This window comes from Mustela nivalis, assembly GCF_964662115.1.
Source record: "Mustela nivalis genome assembly, chromosome: 16".
Classification (NCBI taxonomy): Eukaryota; Metazoa; Chordata; class Mammalia; order Carnivora; family Mustelidae; genus Mustela; species Mustela nivalis.
The window spans coordinates 20,342,812-20,364,522 of record NC_139035.1 but is presented as its reverse complement, the minus strand read 5'-3'; the positions used below and the strand labels follow the sequence as shown (position 1 = coordinate 20,364,522).

At 46.1% G+C, this 21,711-nt stretch overlaps 1 protein-coding gene across 1 annotated transcript in view; it reads left to right on the top strand.

The window, feature by feature from the left end:
• Positions 1-21,711, top strand: part of NIBAN1 (niban apoptosis regulator 1) — a 139,141-nt gene that overhangs the window by 48,558 nt on the left and 68,872 nt on the right. The window contains exon 5 of the mRNA XM_082702973.1: positions 13-180. Within this exon, the coding sequence (XP_082559099.1) occupies positions 13-180 (168 nt within the window). The remainder of the gene's footprint in view (positions 1-12; positions 181-21,711) is intronic.

Below are 21,711 nucleotides of genomic sequence, written 5' to 3'. Positions count from 1 at the left end.
ACATTGCCTTAGCCTCCAGTGAGAAGGACAACGCCCAGCCCTTCATGGTCTTGCCCAAGGAATTCCCGGTGTACCTGTGGCAGCCGTTCCTCAGACACGGCTACTTCTGCTTCCACGAGGCCGCGGACCAGAAGAAGTTCAGCGCTGTCCTCAGTGACTGCATCAGACATCTGAATCATGGTAAGATACGATTGCCGCACATCCCCCACGGGGCTGCTTTGGCCCAGGGGCCTGGTCATTCGCCTCAAGGACAGTTCCTAGAGAGTGCTGCCCCCCCGGAAGGAGGGGAAGTCGCGTGAAGCAGGAGTCTGTACCTGGGAGCCCGGTCACTGTGCTGGTTGCTTACTTAGGTCTGGGAAGCCTCCATGAAACAGAATGTGGGGCATTACCCCGTGGCACACGTGAGCCACACTCATGCATATAATTTTGAGTATAATTCATCCACTTCCTTTTTCTTCATGTTTCTTACTGAAATGACAGCAAGACAGCTGTCCCTGGAGAATTTAGTCCTTACAGCATGTCTTGTTTTTTGCTCCTCACTTTTATTTCTAAATAACTTGTGCAAAACTTTATGGTACCTGCAATCACGGGGAGAACTTCTTGAATACTGATTTTTGGGGGCTCCCCCTGGGGTATCTAATTCACTGGCTTTCTGGTAGAGCCCCAGTTTTGCTTTTCTAGTAAGCTGCCCAAGTGATGCAGAGCTTTCTGGTCCCAGGCCACACCTGGAGTGATGTTGCTTCACTTGGCCTCTAGGTACGGACTTAAGTACCATCACATCTGTAACGGAAAAGACTTTTCATTGCAATATGGAATTTTATTTTATTTTTTTAAAGATTTTATTTATTTGAGAGAGAGAGTGAGAGAGAGAGATCATGCGAGGGGAGAAGTTCAGAAGGAGAAGCAGACTCCTGGCAGAGCTGGGAGCCTGATGTGGGACTCGATCTCGGGACTTCGGGATTGTGACCTGAATTGAAGGCAGTGGCTTAACCAACTGAGCCCCCCAGGCGCCCCAATATGGGATGTTTTGATGCATTGTTGGGAATGCCGGTTTTTCTGGAATCCACAAAGTTTTCAGTTACAGATGATTAAGCTCTTTGTTCTTTGGCAGCTGGGAAAGGCAGTCGTTAGATATCACTGAAGGCTTACTCCTTGCCAGCCTTGGTAGGTGTTAGAACAGAGGAATGAACCAGGCAAAATCCCTGTCTCTGGGTTTGTATTCAAATAGGCATGAGGGACAATACAAGGTAACTTGATAGTTCTCAAATGTAAACTGTCTCGGGGTAACTCAAAGCGACTATGTGGTGAAGAATGGAGTTCAGGGGCACCTAGGTGGCCCAGTGGGTTAAAGCCTCTGCCTTCGGCTCAGGTCATGACCTCAGGGTCCTGAGATCGAGTCCTGTATCAGGCTCTCTGCTCAGCGGGGAGCCTGCTTCCCTTCCTCTCTCTCTGCCTGCTGTGATCTCTGTCAAATAAATAAAAATCTAAAAAAAAAAAAAAGAATGGAGTTCAGTACTTTAGATTTGTCAGAGGAGACCTCTTGGATCAGATGACATGTGAGATGAGTCACCTTCCCTACCAGTGCCTTTTTTTCCCCCATAAGGCTAATGTCATTGTATCTTTAAAGTTCTGAGGTTTCCCTGAGGTTGTCAGTCCCAAAGAGCAGGAGTCACTGAATGATGTGTGTTGGTCCGTTCTTGATTTTAGCCTGTGTACTGATAGGAAGCGAATCGGAAAATATACCGTCACTCTATGCTGTAGCAGCTCTGAGTAACGTGGGTCATACTGTTGGCTCATAACTCGTCAGAAACTTTTAAAAACGATACCCTTATTAATATCTTGCCTTGTGGTTTGGATGTTCCAGAGACAAAGAATTGTCCAGCATTGTCTGTTCCGTCTAGCTCACTTTTCAATACACTTACACTTCTGTGTGCAGGGCCTGGGTCTAGTATGAACATGCTGTTGGCACTAAACACAAGAACCATGAAGTTTCCCGAAGCGGAGAATGTTCTCTGCCTAGCCAGATGGGACTTGCTTCATTCCCCCTTCCATGTACATAATAGGAAATTCCCTGAGTAATTTCTGGATGTTACGTAGCCTGCATTCAGATTCCATTTATGGAAGATTTCAGTCCATTCAAAATCTTACTCTGCTCCCCAGTGTTATCAAAAGCACCAAGATAATGAGGTCTGGTCATGTTGCCTTTATTTTCCGTCACATTCCTCTGTCCAGAAGCCACTTTTCCTCACCGTGGCTTTATGCCGACTTGATGGGATATGGCATAACTTCCAGTAGCTCTAGGCAGAGCCAGAGACCATCAAAACATTGTAAGGAACAGTCCTTGACTGCCTTAGTCCTTCCCTTCCTGCCTGTCTTTCTGAGTGTGTGTGTGTGTGTGTGTGTGTGTTTTAAAGATTTTATTTATTTATTTGACAGACAGAGATCACAAGTAGGCAGAAAGGCAGGCAGAGAGAGAGAGGAAGGGAATTAGGCTCCCCACTGAGCAGAGAGCCTGATGCGGGGCTCAATCCCAGAACCCTGGGATCATGACCTGAGCTGAAGGCAGAGGCTTTAACCCACTGAGCCACTCAGGTGCCCCTCTTTCTGTGTTTTTGACTGCACAATGCACTACCCCCCCATCTGCCCCCAACTCCTAGTCGTCACTGTCTCACTTCTGTTGTTTCTACCTCTACTCGGTATTCATTGTATGATCTTGAGTAAACCCATAAGCGAGCCATGATTATTTTTTTCCATAATTACCAGAAGAGTCTAGAACCTGATGTGAAATTACGGTCAGCCCACTGTTGCGGATTAACTGGCCCTCAAGCCACATTACACGTCTGTTGAGAACCAGCATATTCCAGCAGCTGATGCCAGGTCGCTGCGGATCGTGTCTGCTTGCAAGGCCTTGGGGCTCTTCTTGTCTATTCAGGTTTATTTAGATGTAGTTGTATCAGTTGAAGCTGTGTCACATGCTAATTTGATGTATGTATATATAGAATACAGTGGTCACCACAATAAGTTTAGTTACTATCCATCACCTGGCAGAAATACGGTATTTTTTTTCTCGTGATGAGAACCTTCAAGATTGATTCTCTTAGTGACTTGCAAATATGCAATACAGTATTGTTAACTATAGTGACCATGTTGTACATGACGTCCCAGAATTTATTTATTTTATGACTGGAAGCTTATACCTTTGACCTTCATCCTACATCCCCGCTCCCCACCTCTTGCTTCTGGCAGTCACCAATCTGATCCCTGTTTCTGTGACTTGGAGGTTTTTAGGTTTTGGGGTTTTTTTTTGGTTTTGTTTTGTTTTCAAATTCCAAATGTAAGTGAGATCATACAGTATTCGTCTTTCTCTGGCATATTTTACTTAACATGAGGGCCCCCAAGGAATCTTTGAGGGAAGATCATTTCCTTGCTTTTGTGGTAAGTTCCACCAAGGATGTCTGTCACTGGAGGTTCCTAGGAGACCTCTCTTTGTGCTCAAATCTCGCCATAACCCGGCCCACTTGCCCAGAACTTCTGGGTTCAAATTGGTACAGGTACAGGTAGGCAGGTCCGTTCATTCTGAATCTAGAACCACTTCTATGCCTCCTTACTGGGGGCCTGTGTTTCCTATTTAACCCCAACAAAGGCCCTGATTGCACTCTGGTCTTGGATTATAAGACTATGTCCTAGGGCAGGTTAAGGCAAGTAGAGGGCTCTTTGCTCCTTCTTTCTTCAAGAGAGGGAGCTGGTTCTGGGCACCTCAAAGATGACTTACACTCCTAGGGTCCATAAAGGTGTGTGTGTGTGTTGGCTTTGTTTTATTTTTGGCACCTCTTCTTTGGGCAGGCATAAAAATATTCCACAATTATTCTTTAGCAGAACATCTTACTCCAAAACACTGGACTGAATGTCAAGCCCATTACACGGTATGTGCCGGCAGCAACTGCTGTCCTCTGTTCTTTTGGAATCACACAGCAATCCCTTGTCCCCAGTGAGGGAAGGCCAGGGTTCTAAATGTCCAGTGCTGTAAAATGGGAGTTATATAATGCCAAGGTATTTCAAGATAGTCCTGTTGTCCAAAATTCATTCTTGTTCTTTAGAATTTTAGTTTGCAAAATCTGGTCATTGTAGTTACAGGGATAGGATAGTTAAAACTCTTAACAAATACAGAGAGTTGTACATAGGGAACATGGAATCTTGATCGTTATCGACAGGAGTCTGTCTTTTCAGCTCAGGGTAATCGTTCCTTGGCATAGGAATTTGCAGGATGGGGAGAAAGGGTTTCTGGAAGGAAAAGTAGGATATGTGGGGGCCAGGAAGAGAGTCAGAGCTTTAGACCATTAGGGAAACTGACAGAGTTTTGTGTGGCAGGTGCTCAGAGAGGAGAGAGGGGCCAAGTGGGGATGGAGAGATGGGCAGGATCCAGGCTCTAAAGGGCTTTGCAATGGATAGGAAGGGATTTGCACTTTATTCTAACAGCGACAGGAAACTATTAAAAGGTTTTAAGCAGATAAGTGACTCAGTCCTGTATTTGTTTTAGAAAAGTCACACTGGCGGCTCGGTGGGCAGGGATGGGAGAGTCTCATGCTGGGATGTCAGGAGGCCACTTGGGAAGCATGGCAGGCACCACGCGGTGGGGGCCTGCACCAGAGAGTGGATAATGGCGATGGTGAGAGGTGGCTGGATAAGAGATGTCCAGGAAGGGGAATGAACAGAACTCCAGGTGAGGTAGTGTGGAGAGTGAGGCAGCGGGAGGATTCCCGGCTGTTGCCATTGCCTGAGCTGGGAGCCTTGCGTGTTGAGGAGCAGGTGCCAAGACAACGGGGTCAGTGTCGTAGACATTGAGTTGGAGAAGTCCATGAACATCCAAGGGAGGAAGTCTCATAGACAGACGCATCCCAGGGCTGGAGACGGGAGGACCCTCTGGAGGGGAGACCCAGGGGGGGAGTGAGCAGCCTGGAGGCCGTCATTAAGCTGTGGCTGGCTTCGTAGGAAGGCTGTCATTTGCAAGCCCTTCAAAGGCAAATTGTCTTTTTTTCTATGGATCCCCATTCCCAGCAGTTGTCCAAGGGCCTGGGGCCAGGTAAAGGCTCTGTAAATCTCTCCATCCTCCATCCTTCGGTAGTTACAAATACACTCATGTGTGAAAAAGCACAGAACACGTATGTTGGTGCAGCTTAAAGATGTGTGTATATAAAACCTGTAAACATTTAAGGAAAATGGGTTGGTGCTTTTATGTTAGGTAAGTGCTGACTTGCTCACTCACTACAGGGATCTGTGATTTTACTACTGAACCTTCAGGCAATGTGCTCGTTGGGGATATAAAACCTTTGTGAAATTCAGTGACTGTTAGGCTCTCTGACTCACCCTCTTCGTACAGGTACCTCTTTAATTGCCAGTGTCTCTTCTGTATTTTATTTCAAGTTTGCTGTTACCAACCTGCTCTAGGACTCATATAAAAAACATTCCCAGAGGCTTTTAGTTGATGTTATTTCTTCCAATCACTGCCACCTCCTTCTGCATGTAACAGATAAATCATCTGTAAGCATAATTTTTTATTAAAATCCTTCAGTGGCGATTGCTGTTGTCACAAGGATGAAACATCTCATTCCAAGGAGATTGGCTGTGCCTGATTTGCTGTGTTCTCCAGCACCAGCCTCCTTTCTCCCAATCTTGCTGTCTTACACCTCCTGCCTTCTTTGGAGAGGAGTGCACATCTCCGACAGCCAGTCCTCCCTTCCACCTACTCACATTCTCTCTTGCTCCTTTAAGAACTGAAAGACCCGCGGATCCCCTTACCCAAGAATCCAACACTGCCACTGGATGCAATCAGCAAGAGGTTTATTGTCGCGCAGGTACCGGCGGGTGTTCGGCAGCCTCAGCTAACCGAGCACCCCGACCGGAGTGAAGCGGGGTCTTTTATAGGAAGGTACAAACAAGTTTTGGGTGGGGCGCAACTGATTGGTGGACAGTTTGAACTTTTGAAAAAGGCATATGTGGAGTTTGCTGATTGGCTTTGGGGACCCGCGCGCGCGCGAAGAGAGCGGCGCGAAGGGGGAACAAGCTGATTGGTTATGAGGGCCTGCGCGCGAAGGGAGAGGCGGGAGAGGGGAACAAGAAGGGGGAAGGGAGGAATGCCATCATGGCGTCTCCATTATTTCTACAAGCCAAGCAGTTACAGAAGGGCAAGAGAGCGATTAATCACGCAATTAATAACCTAATCTACGCCTAAAAGCCAGCGGTTCACAGAAAAGCAAACAAGCGGTTAGTTATCCTATCTATCTTCTAGGGGAGGGGGCTTTTTCTTGGGGGAGGGGTCTTTCATTCCCCCCTTTTTCTTTATCATGGATAGAATCTTATATCCATTCGTCTTGTTCCTGCTCTAAGCTTGTCCGGGACTCTGATCGTTTTAAAAGTTGATATTGTTGTGTTAGTACCATTGCCTGAATTACGGACAAGCGGTCTTTAGTGAATTGGACAAGCCTATTTATAATGCAAGGGCCAACTGACAGAATTAGTAATAAGATGATAAGGGGCCCCATGAGGGTGGATAATAAGGTTGTGAGCCAAGGTGAACGGTTGAACCAACCTTCAAACCAGCCTTGTTGGGATTCAGAATCTCTTTTTCTTTGGGCTAATCTTTCTCTTAGCTTGTCCATTGTTTCTCTGACCACCCCGGTATGGTCGGCATAAAAACAGCACTCTTCTTTTAAAGCTGCACATAATCCTCCTTCTTTTAAAAATAAGAGGTCTAGCCCTCTCCTGTTCTGTAGTACAACTTCCGACAAGGAAGTCAAGGATTTTTCTAGGGCTGAGATTGATTTCTCTATGGCCTCAAGGTCAGCGTTCATAGCAACTTGTAACTGCATGAGCTGATTTCCTTGGACTAAAGCGGAAGCTCCTGTCCCAATACCTGCTGTTATTCCCCCGATGCCCAATAGCAGGGCTATAGTCAGAGTTATGGGCTCCCTCCGGTATCGAGACCTTTGCTTTTGCTCGAAGAAGTCAAAGACAAATCCCGACCTATGGTAAGTTACCTTGGGCCAAAGTTGAACTAATATGCAATAGTCTGCAGCGGCATCTAAAGTTCGGGCCGCAACACAAGGGGTCAAGCCGGTGCTACAAGCCCAATATGTCCCGTTGGGAGCTGTTAGATAATAATCACCAGGAGGGGTATTCCGGATGGTGGTGTTACATAGAGCCTGATGGGAAGCGGGCACGGGGCCTAAACATAGTCCCTGGCCAGATACTTCAGAAAGGGTGAGTCTATGTTCCTGGGAGTTGCAAGCGATCGGGGGAACTGTATGGTTGGTATAATTAGCGACAATGGCTATCCCCTCATAGTAGGGGGGGCTTGAAACCAGACAGAGCCAACAGTCTTCAGTAAATTCAGGATTAGAATAATTGAGGGCCGTATATGTTCCTAAAATTAAGTTAAAAAGCCGGTCCCCAGTTCCGACAAGCGGAGTCTCTAATTTTAGAGGTTTTTGGCTTGGGCTAACAGCGGGGGAAGAGGAGGGTGTGGAAGTCCCTTTAGAAGTTCCCATTCCATGCTTCGAGGCGGGAGTTGAATGGGGGCGTATGGGAAGTTGTCGGGCGGGACCTGGCGGAGCTGGAGGGCGCCGGGGTTTAGAGGGTTTTTGGTCTGGCAGAACAAAATTTGGCCCTATGGGGTAAGTTTGGGGATTTTCTATAAAAAGTTTTATGGTGAACGTTAGACCGTCGTCATAGCCTTCTTTATAGAATCTGAGGCCCCAAGTATATCCCCTCGCCCAGTTAAGTTGTCTTTTTCCCGACTCGGTAAAGGCTATTCTGAGTGGGTGACACCAGTGTTCTTTACAGGCTGGGTTCTGTGTCCATTTGGGACTGCTCCTGGCGTGAGAATAATTCGCCGTCACGGTTATGTAGTCCCAGTCTGAGGTGGGTTTCCAATAAATGTCACCAGTGGTTTCGCAGCCCCAATTGCGACAATAGAAATGGGCTGCCCCACTACATGAGGTCCATTCTCTGGGTCGGTGAGACCCAGGGCATACATAGAAGGTAAGTGTTCTTAACATACTTCGCTGACTCCAGTCCCCACAGCCTCCCCAGGGATCTAACCCGAGTCGCCCCGGGGGGGAGGGTTGTGAAGGGGGCTTCTGTAGGTTAAAGTAATTTTCTATGTCCCAGTTGGCTGGGGCTCCCATGGCTAACTTACAGACGTCAGGATACAAGTTAGGCCACCAGGTATAGGGAGTAGCTGTGTGTGTTATATTCCAAACTACTAGGCCCACACTATTAATGACTTGCCAAGTTAATTGTTTGGGGAAATGTGGACTGGAACCCCCAAAGGGAAGGAAAGTGTAAACAAGGAGAAGGATTAGCGGCGCATGAGTCTTATCTTTAGCGGATTTGAGGATCGTCGGATGATCCATTCTGAGTCCTGTAGGGGTTCGGTCTGTTCTTCTGGGTGCGCGGCCTTCACATGAGAGGCATGGATCCAGGCTGCAATCCCGTCGACCTTGAGTGCTGTGGGTGTCGTCAGGAGCACTGTGTGGGGTCCCTTCCAACGGGGTTCAAGGTTTGTGGCCCGGTGTCTGCGAACCCAGACGGTGTCCCCTATTTTGTAGGAATGTGGCCGCAAAGGGACGTCGAGTTTCTCCTTGTAGGCGGCTGCCAGGGGTTTCCAGATTTCCTGCTGCACCAGCTGCAGAGCTTGCAGATGGGCCTGTATAGAGGGGGAAGGGGCATGAGCAGAGATATCGGGGGCAAAGAATGTGACAGCGGGGGGTGGAGCACCATAGAGAATCTCAAAGGGAGTTAGGCCATGAGGTCCTGGGGTGTTCCTGGCCCGATAGAGTGCTAGAGGTAGGAGCGATACCCAATCTTTAGAGCCAGTTTCAAGCAGTAATTTAGTTAAAACCTCCTTAATGGTTCTATTCATTCTCTCTACCTGCCCTGAACTTTGGGGCCTGTAAGCACAATGTAGTTTCCAATCGATCCCCAGTAACTTGGCCACCGACTGACTTACCTGGGAGACAAAGGCAGGCCCGTTGTCAGACCCTAGCACCTCAGGCATACCATACCTTGGGAAGATTTCTTCTAATAGTTTCTTGGCAACCATGTTAGCTGTCTCCTTTTTGGTAGGAAAGGCTTCCGCCCATCCTGAAAAGGTGTCTAGAAAAACTAAGAGATACCTATATCCATACATGCCAGGTTTAATTTCGGTAAAGTCAACTTCCCAATGTGTGCCGGGTCGCTGTCCGCGTACCCGGACACCTGGTCCAATAACAGTCTTTCCAGGATTGACTTGAGCACAGACTTTACAATTAGCAGCTGCTTGATGGAGAAGAAAATTCTGTTTGGGGAAATAGCTTTCTAAGTTGGCCTTGTCCATTAGGGCCTTCATTTTGCTTGCACTCAGGTGAGTTAGCCGATGGAGGTAATTTATTAGCTCCTTTGCCATTTTTATGGGCATTATAGCTTTCCCTTTGTATTCCCATCGATTGAGGGCTGGATTGTAATCAGCTCCCAGTTTTTGTACATAGTCCAAGTCGGCTTCCTCATAATTCCAAATGATGGCATTATCTATGTCTTCTGTCTCGGTTAGTATAGTGACAGTCAGCAATTGGGGCCCCAAGGCTGCCTGTTTAGCCATCGTGTCAGCCAGGCGGTTTCCCCTTGCCTCGGGGGTCTCCCCTTTCTGGTGGCCAGGACAGTGTATTATGCTCAGTCTTTTGGGAAGGAATAAGGCTTTTAATAAGGCCAATATCTCGGCTTTATTCTTGATTTCTTTGCCATCCGAGGTTAGCAGTCCCCTCCTCCGGTAGATTTCTCCATGGACATGGGCAGTGGCAAAAGCATACCTGCTGTCTGTATAGACATTAAGACTCTTACCTTCTGCCAGTTGGAGGGCCTGGGTCAGGGCTATCAGCTCTGCCCGTTGTGCCGAGGTACCTTCTGGTAGCGCGCTTGCCCATACGAGCTGAGAGTCGGTCGTGATGGCCGCCCCTGCCCGTCGTTTTCCATCTTGTAGGTAGCTACTGCCATCAGTATACCAGGTCAGATCTGCGTCCTTCATGGGCTGATCAGTCAGGTCAGGTCGTGTCCCTTGCGTTTCAGCAAGGATCTGGTGACAGTCATGTAATGGCGGTGCTTCTCCAGGGATGGGCAGTAAGGTTGCAGGGTTAAGAGTCACTACAGGTCCGAACTGGATCCTGTCAGTGTCCAGGAGGAGGGACTGATAATGAGTCAGGCGGGCATTTGACAGCCAGCGGTCTGGTGGTTGTCGGATTAAGGATTCCACTGTATGTGGAGCTAGTATGGTTAAGGGCTGTCCAAGTGTCAGTTTGGTGGCATCTTTGATAAGGACTGCAATTGCTGCTATCATCTTTAGGCACGGTGGCCAGCCAGCTGCCACGGGGTCTAATTTCTTAGAGAGGTAGGCGATGGGGCGTCTCCAAGGCCCGAGTCTCTGGGTCAAGACCCCTTTAGCGAAGCCTTGCTTTTCATCAACAAAGAGGTCAAAGGGCTTCGTTATATCTGGCAGGCCTAATGCCGGAGATTTAAGAAGCGCTTGTTTGATATGCTCAAACGCCTGTTGCTGTTGCTCAGTCCATACAAAAGGAGTATCCTGTTTAGTTAATGGATATAGAGGGGCCGCTATCTCTGCGAATCCCGGGATCCATAGTCTGCAAAAGCCCGCTGTTCCTAGGAACTCCCGCAATTGCCTGTGGTTTTGAGGTGCAGGAATGTTAGAAATAGTTTCTTTCCTTGCAGCCGTTAGCCACCGTTGGCCATCATATAGTTCATAGCCCAGGTAGGTGACTCTAACCTGACAAATCTGGGCCTTCTTGGCTGATGCCCTATATCCCAATTGGCCTAGGGTCGTTAAGAGATCCCCAGTACCTGTCCGGCAGTCTTCTTCGTTGGTGGCCGCCAGTAGGATGTCATCGACGTATTGAAGCAGGATCAGGGAGGGGTGCCTTACCCGAAAGTCAGCCAAGTCCTGGTGAAGAGCCTCATCGAACAGCGTTGGGCTGTTCTTGAACCCTTGCGGTAACCGAGTCCAGGTCAGCTGACCTGATATTCCTAAGTCTGGGTCCCTCCATTCAAAGGCGAAGAGAGGCTGGCTCTGCGGACTCAGTCTTAAACAGAAAAAAGCATCCTTGAGGTCCAAGACGGTATACCAGGAATGGGTTGGAGGCAGGGTGCTAAGTAAGTTGTAAGGGTTGGGCACCGTAGGGTGGATGTCTTCTACCCTCTTATTGATCTCCCTGAGGTCTTGAACTGGCCGGTAATCATTGGTGCCGGGTTTCTTGACAGGCAACAGAGGGGTATTCCAAGGAGACCGGCATGGGGCCAAAATGCCCTGGTCTAGTAACCGCCGTATGTGTGGCTTGATGCCCTGATAGGCCTCATTGGACATGGGATACTGTTTAACATTGACAGGAACGGCGGTTGCCTTTAACTGTATGTGAATGGGGGGCTGCTGGATAGCCAGTCCCATTCCTCCTGTTTCTGCCCAGGCATCCGGGTAAGATGTGAGCCAGGACTCTATGTCCCTCTGAGGTTGAGAGGGCTTCTCATGTAATCTATATTCCTCCTCCAATTGTAAGGTAAGGACATGTAGAGGAGTCCCATTAGGGCCGGTTACGGTGGCCCCCTGTGGTTCAAAATGGATCTGGGCTTTGAGTTTGGTTAATAAGTCTCTACCCAGAAGTGGATAGGGGCAATCGGGAACATGAAGAAATGAATGAGAAACTTTACCTGAGGCCAGGTGTACTTTCCTGTCCGTAGTCCAGCGATATTGCTTTCCTCCGGTGGCTCCTTGAACCCAGGCCATCCGGTTGCTGAGTGGCCCCGGGTTCTTAGTCAAAACAGAGTGTTGAGCCCCTGTATCTACTAGGAAAGTGATTGGTTGCCCCCCAACGGTTAGGGTTACCCGGGGTTCAGGGGGGGGCTCCTGACCCTGACGCCCCTAGTCTTCATCTAAAGCCATAAGTCTTGTAACTTGCTTAGCGTTTCCCTTAGGGTAGTGAAATTTCTTCGGGCATTCCTTGGCCCAATGTCCTCTCTCTTTACAGTAGGCGCATTGGTTTCGGTCTATTCGGGGCCTCCTCATGTCTCCTTCCCTATCTGACTTCCCTATCTCTAAGCTCTGACTGCCTTGCACTACGGCGGCCAGGATTTTACTAAGTTCCTTGTTTCGTTTACGTTCTCGCTTTTCTTCCCTCTCCTCAGCTTCCTTCCTTAGCTTTTCCTCTTTTTCCTCCTGCAACTTCCTAAGTCGTTCCTCTTTCTCCTCCTGAGTTTCTCTTTTATTAAAAATCTTTCCTGCCTCTTTTAATAAATCTTGCAAAGAACAATCTTGTAGATTCTCCAAACGCTGTAGCTTATTTCTAATATCTGGAGCAGACTGCCAAATGAATGTCATGGAGACATTTCCTCTCTGTTCATCACTGTCTGGGTCGAAAGGCGTATATCTGCGGTAGGCTTCCTTAAGCCTTTCTAGGAAGGCGGTTGGAGATTCCTCCTTACCTTGAGTCACCTGTCTTACCTGGGCCAAATTAGTGGGGCGGCGCCCGGCATTATGGAGGCCTGCTACGAGTAACTGGCGGTAAAGACGTAGGTGGGTCCTACCTGCAGCCGTGTTGAAGTCCCAGTCAGGGCGGGTCAGAGGGAAAGTTGCATCTATCACATTAGGAAGTTGTGTGGGCCTTCCGTCGTCTCCTAGGACACTCTTTCTGGCCTCTAGAAAGACCTTTTGTCTCTCCTCTGTGGTGAGGAGAGCCTGCAAGAGCTGCTGGCAATCGTCCCAGGTAGGCTGATGTGTAACTAAAATGGATTCAATTAAGGCGGTTAGGGCCACGGGGTCCTGTGAAAAGGAAGGGTTATGAGACTTCCAGTTATATAAATCAGATGCGGAGAAAGGCCAGTATTGGAGGCTCCCTGGTTCCCTCCCTTGACGCAAGGGTAAGAGCCTGGAGGTTTCCTCCTGTTCTGGTCTTTGTCGGCTCCTAACTCTGCCTGCGATTGGAGATGGTGAAGGGTCATTTCTTCCAAGATGATCTGATTTCCCCACAGGATTCGGTGTCGGTCTAAGAGGATGATAAGGTGGGGGGTCCTCGGTTAGGAGGTCTATCAAAGGGGATTCCTCAGGAGGGAGGACCTGTGACTGCCTGGGGCGTCGCAGAGAGGAGGCGTTGTTAGAAGCGGGAGGGTCAGTAGGGACTACGGGATATAGATTGGAAGAGGTGGGGGGTTTCGAGGGGTCGGTAGGAGTTGGTGAGGGGTCCGGCGCCGGTGGAGCGGAGGGGACTGGGTGAGAGGTAGGGTTTGAGGGAGGGGGAAGGGCAGAGGGAGAGCTAGGAGGGACAAAAGGAGAGACCCACGCAGGGGGCTCTTTGACTAGGCTCTCCCACATTACGATGTAAGGTACTTGGTCTGGATGACCTTGAGGTCCTTGATTGAAGATTAGCTCCTTGACCTGCAAGATAACCTTGATGTTAAAGGTTCCTTCTGCAGGCCATCCGACCTTGAAGGTGGGCCATTCAGAAGTGCAGAGAGTATGCCATTTGCTCCTTTTGATCTCCATGGATAAGTTGTTGGCTCGGATCCGAACGTCTTTCCAGTGATCTAGAGTGAGGCTCAATGGGGTTGTGAGAGTTTGCCCCATTTTAGAGTCAAAAAACAAAAAACAAAAAACACCAAGGACAATAAGTAAGACACACAAAACAATTAACAAGAAGGACGCTGAGACAAATTCAACCAGCCCAGGGGAACCACGAGGTCTCCCTATGGCGGACAGAACCAGCCCAGGGGAACCACGAGGTCTCCCTATGGCGGACAGAACCAGCCCAGGGGAACCAAAAGGCTCCTCTGCGGCGGACAGAACCAGCCCAGGGGAACCAAAAGGCTCCTCTGCGGCGGACAGAACCAGCCCAGGGGAACCAAAAGGCTCCTCTGTGGCGGACAGAACCAGCCCAGGGGAACCAAAAGGCTCCTCTGCGGCGGACAGATCCCTGGGGCGTCCCCCAGGGTGGCAGGGGAGAAGTCCGAGTTCGTCAACTCCTTCTCAAGCTGCCTACAGAATACAGAGCAACAACGCGCGCTGTCGTACAGTCCTATACTACCGAAGCATAGGCAAAACAGAGGCCTACAAACGAGAACACGAGACTGGATACAAACGAGAACATGAGACAGGAGACAAGAATGCTGGCCAGCTTACCTCCCGGTGGGAGTCAGTTGGATCCGTGGGCAGGAGTCCGATGGTCTCGGTGGGACCTCCAAATGAAAGACCCGCGGATCCCCTTACCCAAGAATCCAACACTGCCACTGGATGCAATCAGCAAGAGGTTTATTGTCGCGCAGGTACCGGCGGGTGTTCGGCAGCCTCAGCTAACCGAGCACCCCGACCGGAGTGAAGCGGGGTCTTTTATAGGAAGGTACAAACAAGTTTTGGGTGGGGCGCAACTGATTGGTGGACAGTTTGAACTTTTGAAAAAGGCATATGTGGAGTTTGCTGATTGGCTTTGGGGACCCGCGCGCGCGAAGAGAGCGGCGCGAAGGGGGAACAAGCTGATTGGTTATGAGGGCCTGCGCGCGAAGGGAGAGGCGGGAGAGGGGAACAAGAAGGGGGAAGGGAGGAATGCCATCATGGCGTCTCCATTATTTCTACAAGCCAAGCAGTTACAGAAGGGCAAGAGAGCGATTAATCACGCAATTAATAACCTAATCTACGCCTAAAAGCCAGCGGTTCACAGAAAAGCAAACAAGCGGTTAGTTATCCTATCTATCTTCTAGGGGAGGGGGCTTTTTCTTGGGGGAGGGGTCTTTCAGAACCAGCTTCAATATGACCCCTGCCGAGAAGACCGAGAAGACCCCGGGGTTAACTTCCCGAGCACCAGTTATCTGTCTTGCTGATTGGAAACTCTCCACAGTCTGCTTTACATTCTTCATTTTCATGTCTAACCCGTCCTATTTCTCTTCCTTTATTTCAAGTGCCTCAAGGGAAATCGTACATTACCCTTTGTGTCCCCCTGTAGTGCTCAGACAAGTATCTTGTGTTTCATAAAATGGCTCAAGGACCTTCGTGAATTCATAACTTACTGCTAAAGGAAAGCCGATTTCAGAATTGGAAGTGCAGTTTGAGAGACGATGATTGTTTAAGTGTGGCCTGGCCTACTTCATAAACACACTGGCATGAATGAGTAAGGAGACCGTACAGAGCCTAAAGGGTTTGAAGAACAAAAGTGTCAGTTGCCAGAAGACGGCCACCGCTGGATGCACGTGATTCTGGGAAGAATGTGGAGCGCCGCCACGTTGTGTTGGACGGTCCTGTGCTAGCCTGAAGGACAGCCAGGACCGCCACTGAGTAAACGCTGTATCCCCATCATCACGAACACTAGGAAGAGGGGACAGTAGAATATCTGGGAGGCATGAGGACACCTGGGTCAAAAACACAGAATAAAAGGAGAGCCCAGAGGATGCTGGAGAGAAAAAGAAAATTATGTAAAAGCGCTCTGCAGACCTCCGTTTTGAGCTGGGCTGCTCAGTCACTTACGACAATGATGGCATCCAAGGGCGCCGATGATGGAGTGAGTCAGGCTGAATGTGAAGCTGTCACAGTGATTACACTTTAGAATCGGCTGCTGTCAGGGCTGCCTGCTTTGAGCTCTTCTCCCAGAAATCCCACGTCAAATCAAACGCCTTCACTAGATTTGGTTTTGACACTTACACATTTTAGGTGTTTAATAAATGCTGCCAAATTAAACTGAATTTTAAAACTGAAAAGGATCTTCTGATTCAAGCAGCCACAACAAGCCTCCTTTGGTGTGTGTTTCTTTGAATGTGATGTGTTATGTTCTCTGGTGCTCACCGGTAGATCTCAGACCTGTTTTTACTACCTTTTACTTGGAGCCGTATCCCCTCTGCCCATCATCACCTGTGAAGCACATTCATGCCTTGAGGGACTCAGTGTTCTGATGTGAGGATCAATCCAGTTTAACTGGAAATATACAATGTGTTTTATGTTATTATAACTGAAACACAGACTTATGAATTTGTGGCACGTGCTTATATTTATAGACACACCGGTCTATGAGTCAGAAAATTCTAACTATGCTTGGGCTCTTTTGGGTGCTTTATTACAAAAGAATGTTCCACTAGACATACATAAATAAAAGTACAGTTTTTATAAACATCTCTTGGCAGGCTTTTACTTCTAAAAGGCATTCTGCAATGTAACTTTGTTGCAATGCACGGAAACCTCCATGCACGGTAAAGAAAAATGCTTGCCAAATTTTTGTTTAATCAGTGACGAGATACCAGTTTCCAGTTTTTATAGGACTGTCCCAGACAAAATTCTTTACAAAATTCTGTCTTCTTGGAGACTACGTTCTCCTTGATTTTTAGTGTGTGCTCTTTGCCTCACACAGTTAATGCTCTACAAGTTGTAAATGTTTCTCTCTGTCCCTTTGTGAATATGCCATTTTCTCTTAAGGATTTTATCTCTTCCCCCTTTCTGATCTTTGCTTACTGTTCATAAAAAGTTAACTTTGGAAGGGACTATTGGTGGACTATTCCAACCTCTCAGGGTTCATTTATGAGAAAGGCTCAAATAGTAACTTGCGTGCCCAAGGTCATAGCTGGTTAGCAGTAGAGGACTAGTTGTCTTGATACCTAGTCCTTGTAATTTGTTGTCTGTCAGCATTGCTTTTTAGAAGACTCATCTCTTGGTCACTGAAAACACAATACTATTAAATCAGATGACTTTTGTGATACATTTGCATGACCCAAAGTGAAGCAAACTCAGTGCTGTTCACTGAAGGTCATCTGAGACCTGGATTATGTCTGGTTTCTTGATAAGCTCTAATATCTTGAATTTAGCTTGGCATTTTGCCCACCTGCTAAAACTGACTATATCTTTTAGTCTAGCTACGTTCTGAAGATAATATATTTGGTAATGTAACTTGTTTACTGGTTAAATTTTGTGTATGGTAAAATGAAAGCTGCATATGGTTTATATACAGTTGAAATAAAAACCGATTTGTAAAGGAAAATTGTGCTGTTTGTGAGGACTTGCAATGGAATAGTCTAAAAATAATAGATCTAAAATTAGCCAGACAGAGAAAGACAAATACCACATGGCATCACTTACATGTGAAATTGGGGTGGGGGGGGAGGTCAAACTCACAGAAACAGAGCAGAAGAGTAGTTGCCAGGACTGGGGACCAGGGAAATAGGGAGAGGATTGGTAAAAGTGTACAGACTTTCAGCTGTTAGATGAAGAAGGTCTGAAGATCTAATGTAAAACATGGTGACTATCGTTGACAGCACTGTATTGTATCATTGAAATTTACTAAAACAAGTAGAATTTTAGGTGTTCTAATCTACCCCTGCCTACCAAAGAAAAATACATGAAGTGAGAGATGTGTTAATTAACTAGATGGGCGAATCTTTTCATTGTATATGTAGTCATTACTTATATATGATTTCATTATAAATATATGATCACCAAGATGTACGTTTTACATGTCTTTTTTTTTTTTTTTAAAGATTTTATTTATTTATTTGACAGACAGAGATCATAAGTAGGCAGAGAGGCAGGCAGAGAGAGAGAGGAGGAAGCAGGCTCCCTGCTGAGCAGAGAGCCCGATGCGGGGCTCGATCCCAGGACCCTGGGATCATGACCCGAGCCGAAGGCAGCGGCTTAACCACTGAGCCACCCAGGCGCCCCACGTTTTACATGTCTTATAATTTTTTTTTAAATATTTGATTTATTTATTTGACAGACAGAGATCACAAGTAGGCAGAGAGGCAGGTAGAGAGGTGAGAGGGAAGCCAGCTCCCCGCCGAGCAGAGAGCCCGATGCAGGGCTCGATCCCAGGACCCTGGGATCATGACCTGAGCTGAAGGCAGAGGCTTTAACCCTTTGAGCCACGCAGGCACCCCTGTTTTATAACTTTTTATGTGAGTTATACCTGAATAAAGCTGAAGTGAAGAGCCAAAGTAATAGATCTAAACAGGTTTTATTCATATTATATATACTTACTCAAGTATAAATTAAATAATTAAATTTAATTTTAATGATAATAATTTTAATAATTAATAATTAATAATAATATAATGATTAATTAAATTAAATTAGTAAATGATTAAATTACTCAACACTCCAAACAGTCTAAGAGTTGATACTGAAAGAACGGGTCTGCGTCAGAGACTAGAATCAATAGAAGTTTTCTCTCAGTCATTCAGCCTTTATCACCACAGAGTACCTACAAATGTAGTCTTCCATTCACTTGTTACCTAAAGCTATGAGGCCATGAAACTACTGTTGGATCCTTCTTTTGAGCCTGTCTAGCACATGTTATCACTTCAGTGAAACCACTGATCCCTGCCCCCCACCCCCTTCCTACTTCCAGTGAACCAAGTAGTTATTTAGGGATAGAGGTCTAAAAGTTACGTTCTTGTGGTAGTTAATGGTGACAACTTGGCACAATAATAAAAAAGATTAAACAAGCAGAGAGTTGAAATCAATTCAAGCCAAGTTTTTGTCTGTGTTGTTTTGATTGGGTAAATTCCAAAATTACTGGAAAGTTTTTGATATTATTATGACCGACTTTGACGACAGCTTGACAAACTTTCATGGTTTTTGTTTGTGTATTTCTTTTTTTAGTTGTGGATAGACTATGGTAAGGTTGAAATGATATAGTAAGTGAGATGGCTGCTTTAATATGTGATTGTGTAGTCAGTGTTATGAAAGAACTCCATTGGACACATGTTCCTAGGTTTCTTTTAAAAAATCAACATTCAGGGGGCGCCTGGGTGGCTCAGTGGGTTAAGCCGCTGCCTTCGGCTCAGGTCATGATCTCAGGGTGCTGGGATCGAGGCCCGCATCGGGCTCTCTGCTCAGCAGGGAGCCTGCTTCCCTCTGTCTCTCTCTGTCTGCCTCTCCATCTACTTGTGATTTCTGTCTGTCAAATAAATAAATAAATAAATAAAATCTTAAAAAAAAAAAATCACCATTCAGGAGGGCTTGGGAAAAAGTCTCACCTCTTATCATGGAATGGGCAGCCTCTGTCCTCCTTCCCATGCTGTGAACAAATCTAGAATGTGTAAGATGTAAGAGAACCACGCCGGGGGCTGCCTGTTGTTCATTCCATTCGTTGTTTCGGGTTTTTAAAGATTAAAGACCGAGTAGCTATAAAAGAATGCTTATGAAGTCTGTGGAAGTTTTAAGAATGTTACTATCACCAAGTGATTTCTTATGTGTCCCTCCCTCATCCTACTGCCTTCCTCTCCCTTTGAGAGAACACCACCCAGATTTTGTACTTTACTTTCCTTCATAGCTTTGTCATGAGTGTTTGATCACTCTGCATCCTGTGGAACTGTAATCCTATACATGCCTTCTTTCATGACCTCCCTTTTCAATCTTTTACTCGAATGATTCACCACTTTTATTGCTTGTGGCTGTATTTCATTGAAATTCATTGTATTTCATTGAATTGCAAAGTATATATTCCATTATATTAATAGACCCTGATTTCCAATATCCATTTTACTATTGATAGGCATTTGAGTTGTTTCCATTATTTTTTCCAGACAGTGCTGCTGTGAACACTTTCTGTTTGCTGCTGGTTTAAAGAAATGTAACTCTGATTTGGTTTGCTAATATCTCAGGGAATATTCACATCCATGTTGAGTTCATTTGGCTTGTAATTTTGCAATGACATTTTTAGGTTTTGCCATCAAGGTTGTTCTATCTCATAAAATGAATTACGATGAAGTGTCCGCCCCCTCCTCTTTTTCCTTTACTATAATGTGGAATAGTTTGTGTAACACTGGAACTACTTGTATTTTTGATATTTGATGGAGTTTGTCTATGAACACATATTACTCGTTTTGAGGGTGAGTTTTAAATTACTGACTTAGATTTTTATTTGTTTATTTAAAAAAATATTTATTTATTTGACACAGAGAGAGAGAGATCACAAGTAGGCAGAGAGGCAGGCAGAAAGAAAGGGGAAGCAGGCTCTCCACTGAGTAGAGAGCCCGATGTGGGGCTTGATCCCAGAACCCTGAGATCATGACCTGAGCTGAAGGCAGAGGCTTGACCCACTGAGCCACCCAGGAGCCCCAAATTACTGACTTAGATTTTTAAACTGTTACAGGATTATTTAGTTTTAATCCATTTCATTTATGTTCTAAAATTTTGTGGCATACAGTTATACATAATATTCTCTTATTAAGAATATATTCATGAGGGGCGCCCGGGTTGCTCAGTGGGTTAAGCCTCTACCTTTGGCTCAGGTCATGATCTCAGGGTCCTGGGATCGAGGGCCCGCATCGGGCTCTCTGCTCAGCGGGGAGTCTGCTTCCCCCTCTCTCTCTGCCTGCCTCTCTGCCTGCCTCTCTGTGTACTTGTGATCTCTCTCTCTCTGTCAAATGAACAAATAAAATCTTAAAAAAAAAAAAAAGAATATATTCATGATTTCCCCTATATTCTCTGTGGGGTATGTATTTGTTCCTTTTTTGTTTCTAATACTCTTATTCTGTATCTCCTCTCTTTTTTTTTCCTTGGTCAGTTTCACTGGAAGTTTGTCCATGTTGTCAACTTTTTCAAAAAACCAAACTTGGATTTGGCAGACTATTGTGTATTTGTTTTCTATTATGTGAATTTCTGATGTTATCTTTTTAATTGCCTTAATTCTGTTTCCTCAGGCCTTATTTTGCTGGTTTGTTTTTTCTTCTCCCTCATCTATTTAGTGGATACTTAGCTCATTGTGATGTTTAAAAAATCTTTGCAAATTCTTTGACACTTTTTCCTTCAAAAAAATGATACCCAATTTTCCTTCTTTTAAATATGGTCCAGATTTGGTGACTCACTTCGTACAAATAGAGGGTGGCAGAAGTAATATGTTGAGTTTCAAGAATAGGACACAAAAAGAATAGTTTCTGCCTGGCTTTTTCTCTTTTGGATCACTCACTTGGGAGGAGCTAGACACCATCTAGTGGGAACACACAGCAGCCCTTTGTGGGGACCATGAGGAGAGAAACTGAGGTTTCTTGCCAACAGCCAACACCAACATGCCAACCCCAACATACCAACCACATGGATGCTTCTGTTGTAGTCAAGCCTTCAGATGATTGTAGTTTTGGCAAATGATATGACTGCAACCCTCATGAAACACCTCAAGCCAGAAGCACCCAGCCATAGGGCTTTCGAGTTCCTGACCCACAAAAAACTATGAGAAAGGATAAATATGTACCATGGTTGTAAGTCATTGGCTTTTGGAAATAATTTGTTACCATAGCAATAGAAAAAGTATATTACTCACTAATCATCATCCTTTCTTCTCATCTAATATAAGCATAACTGCTTTATTTTTTAAATGATTTTATTTATTTGTCAGGGAGAGAGAGAGAGAGCACAAGCAGGGGGAGCGGCACGCAAGGGAGAAGCAGGCTCCCTGCTGAGTAAGGAACCTGATGTGAGACTCAATCCCAGGACCCCAAGATCATGACCTGAGCCGAAGGCAGTTGCTTAACCAACTGAGCTACCCAGATGCCCCAGACATTAATGCTTTAAATTTCCCTCTACAGATTGTTTTAGCTTAATCCCACAAATTTGGATGGATAGTATTTTTCATTATTATTTTTGCAGTAATTTTCATTATCAGACTTAAATATTTTCTAATTTCCAGTCTTTTTTTAAACTTATAAGTTATTTAG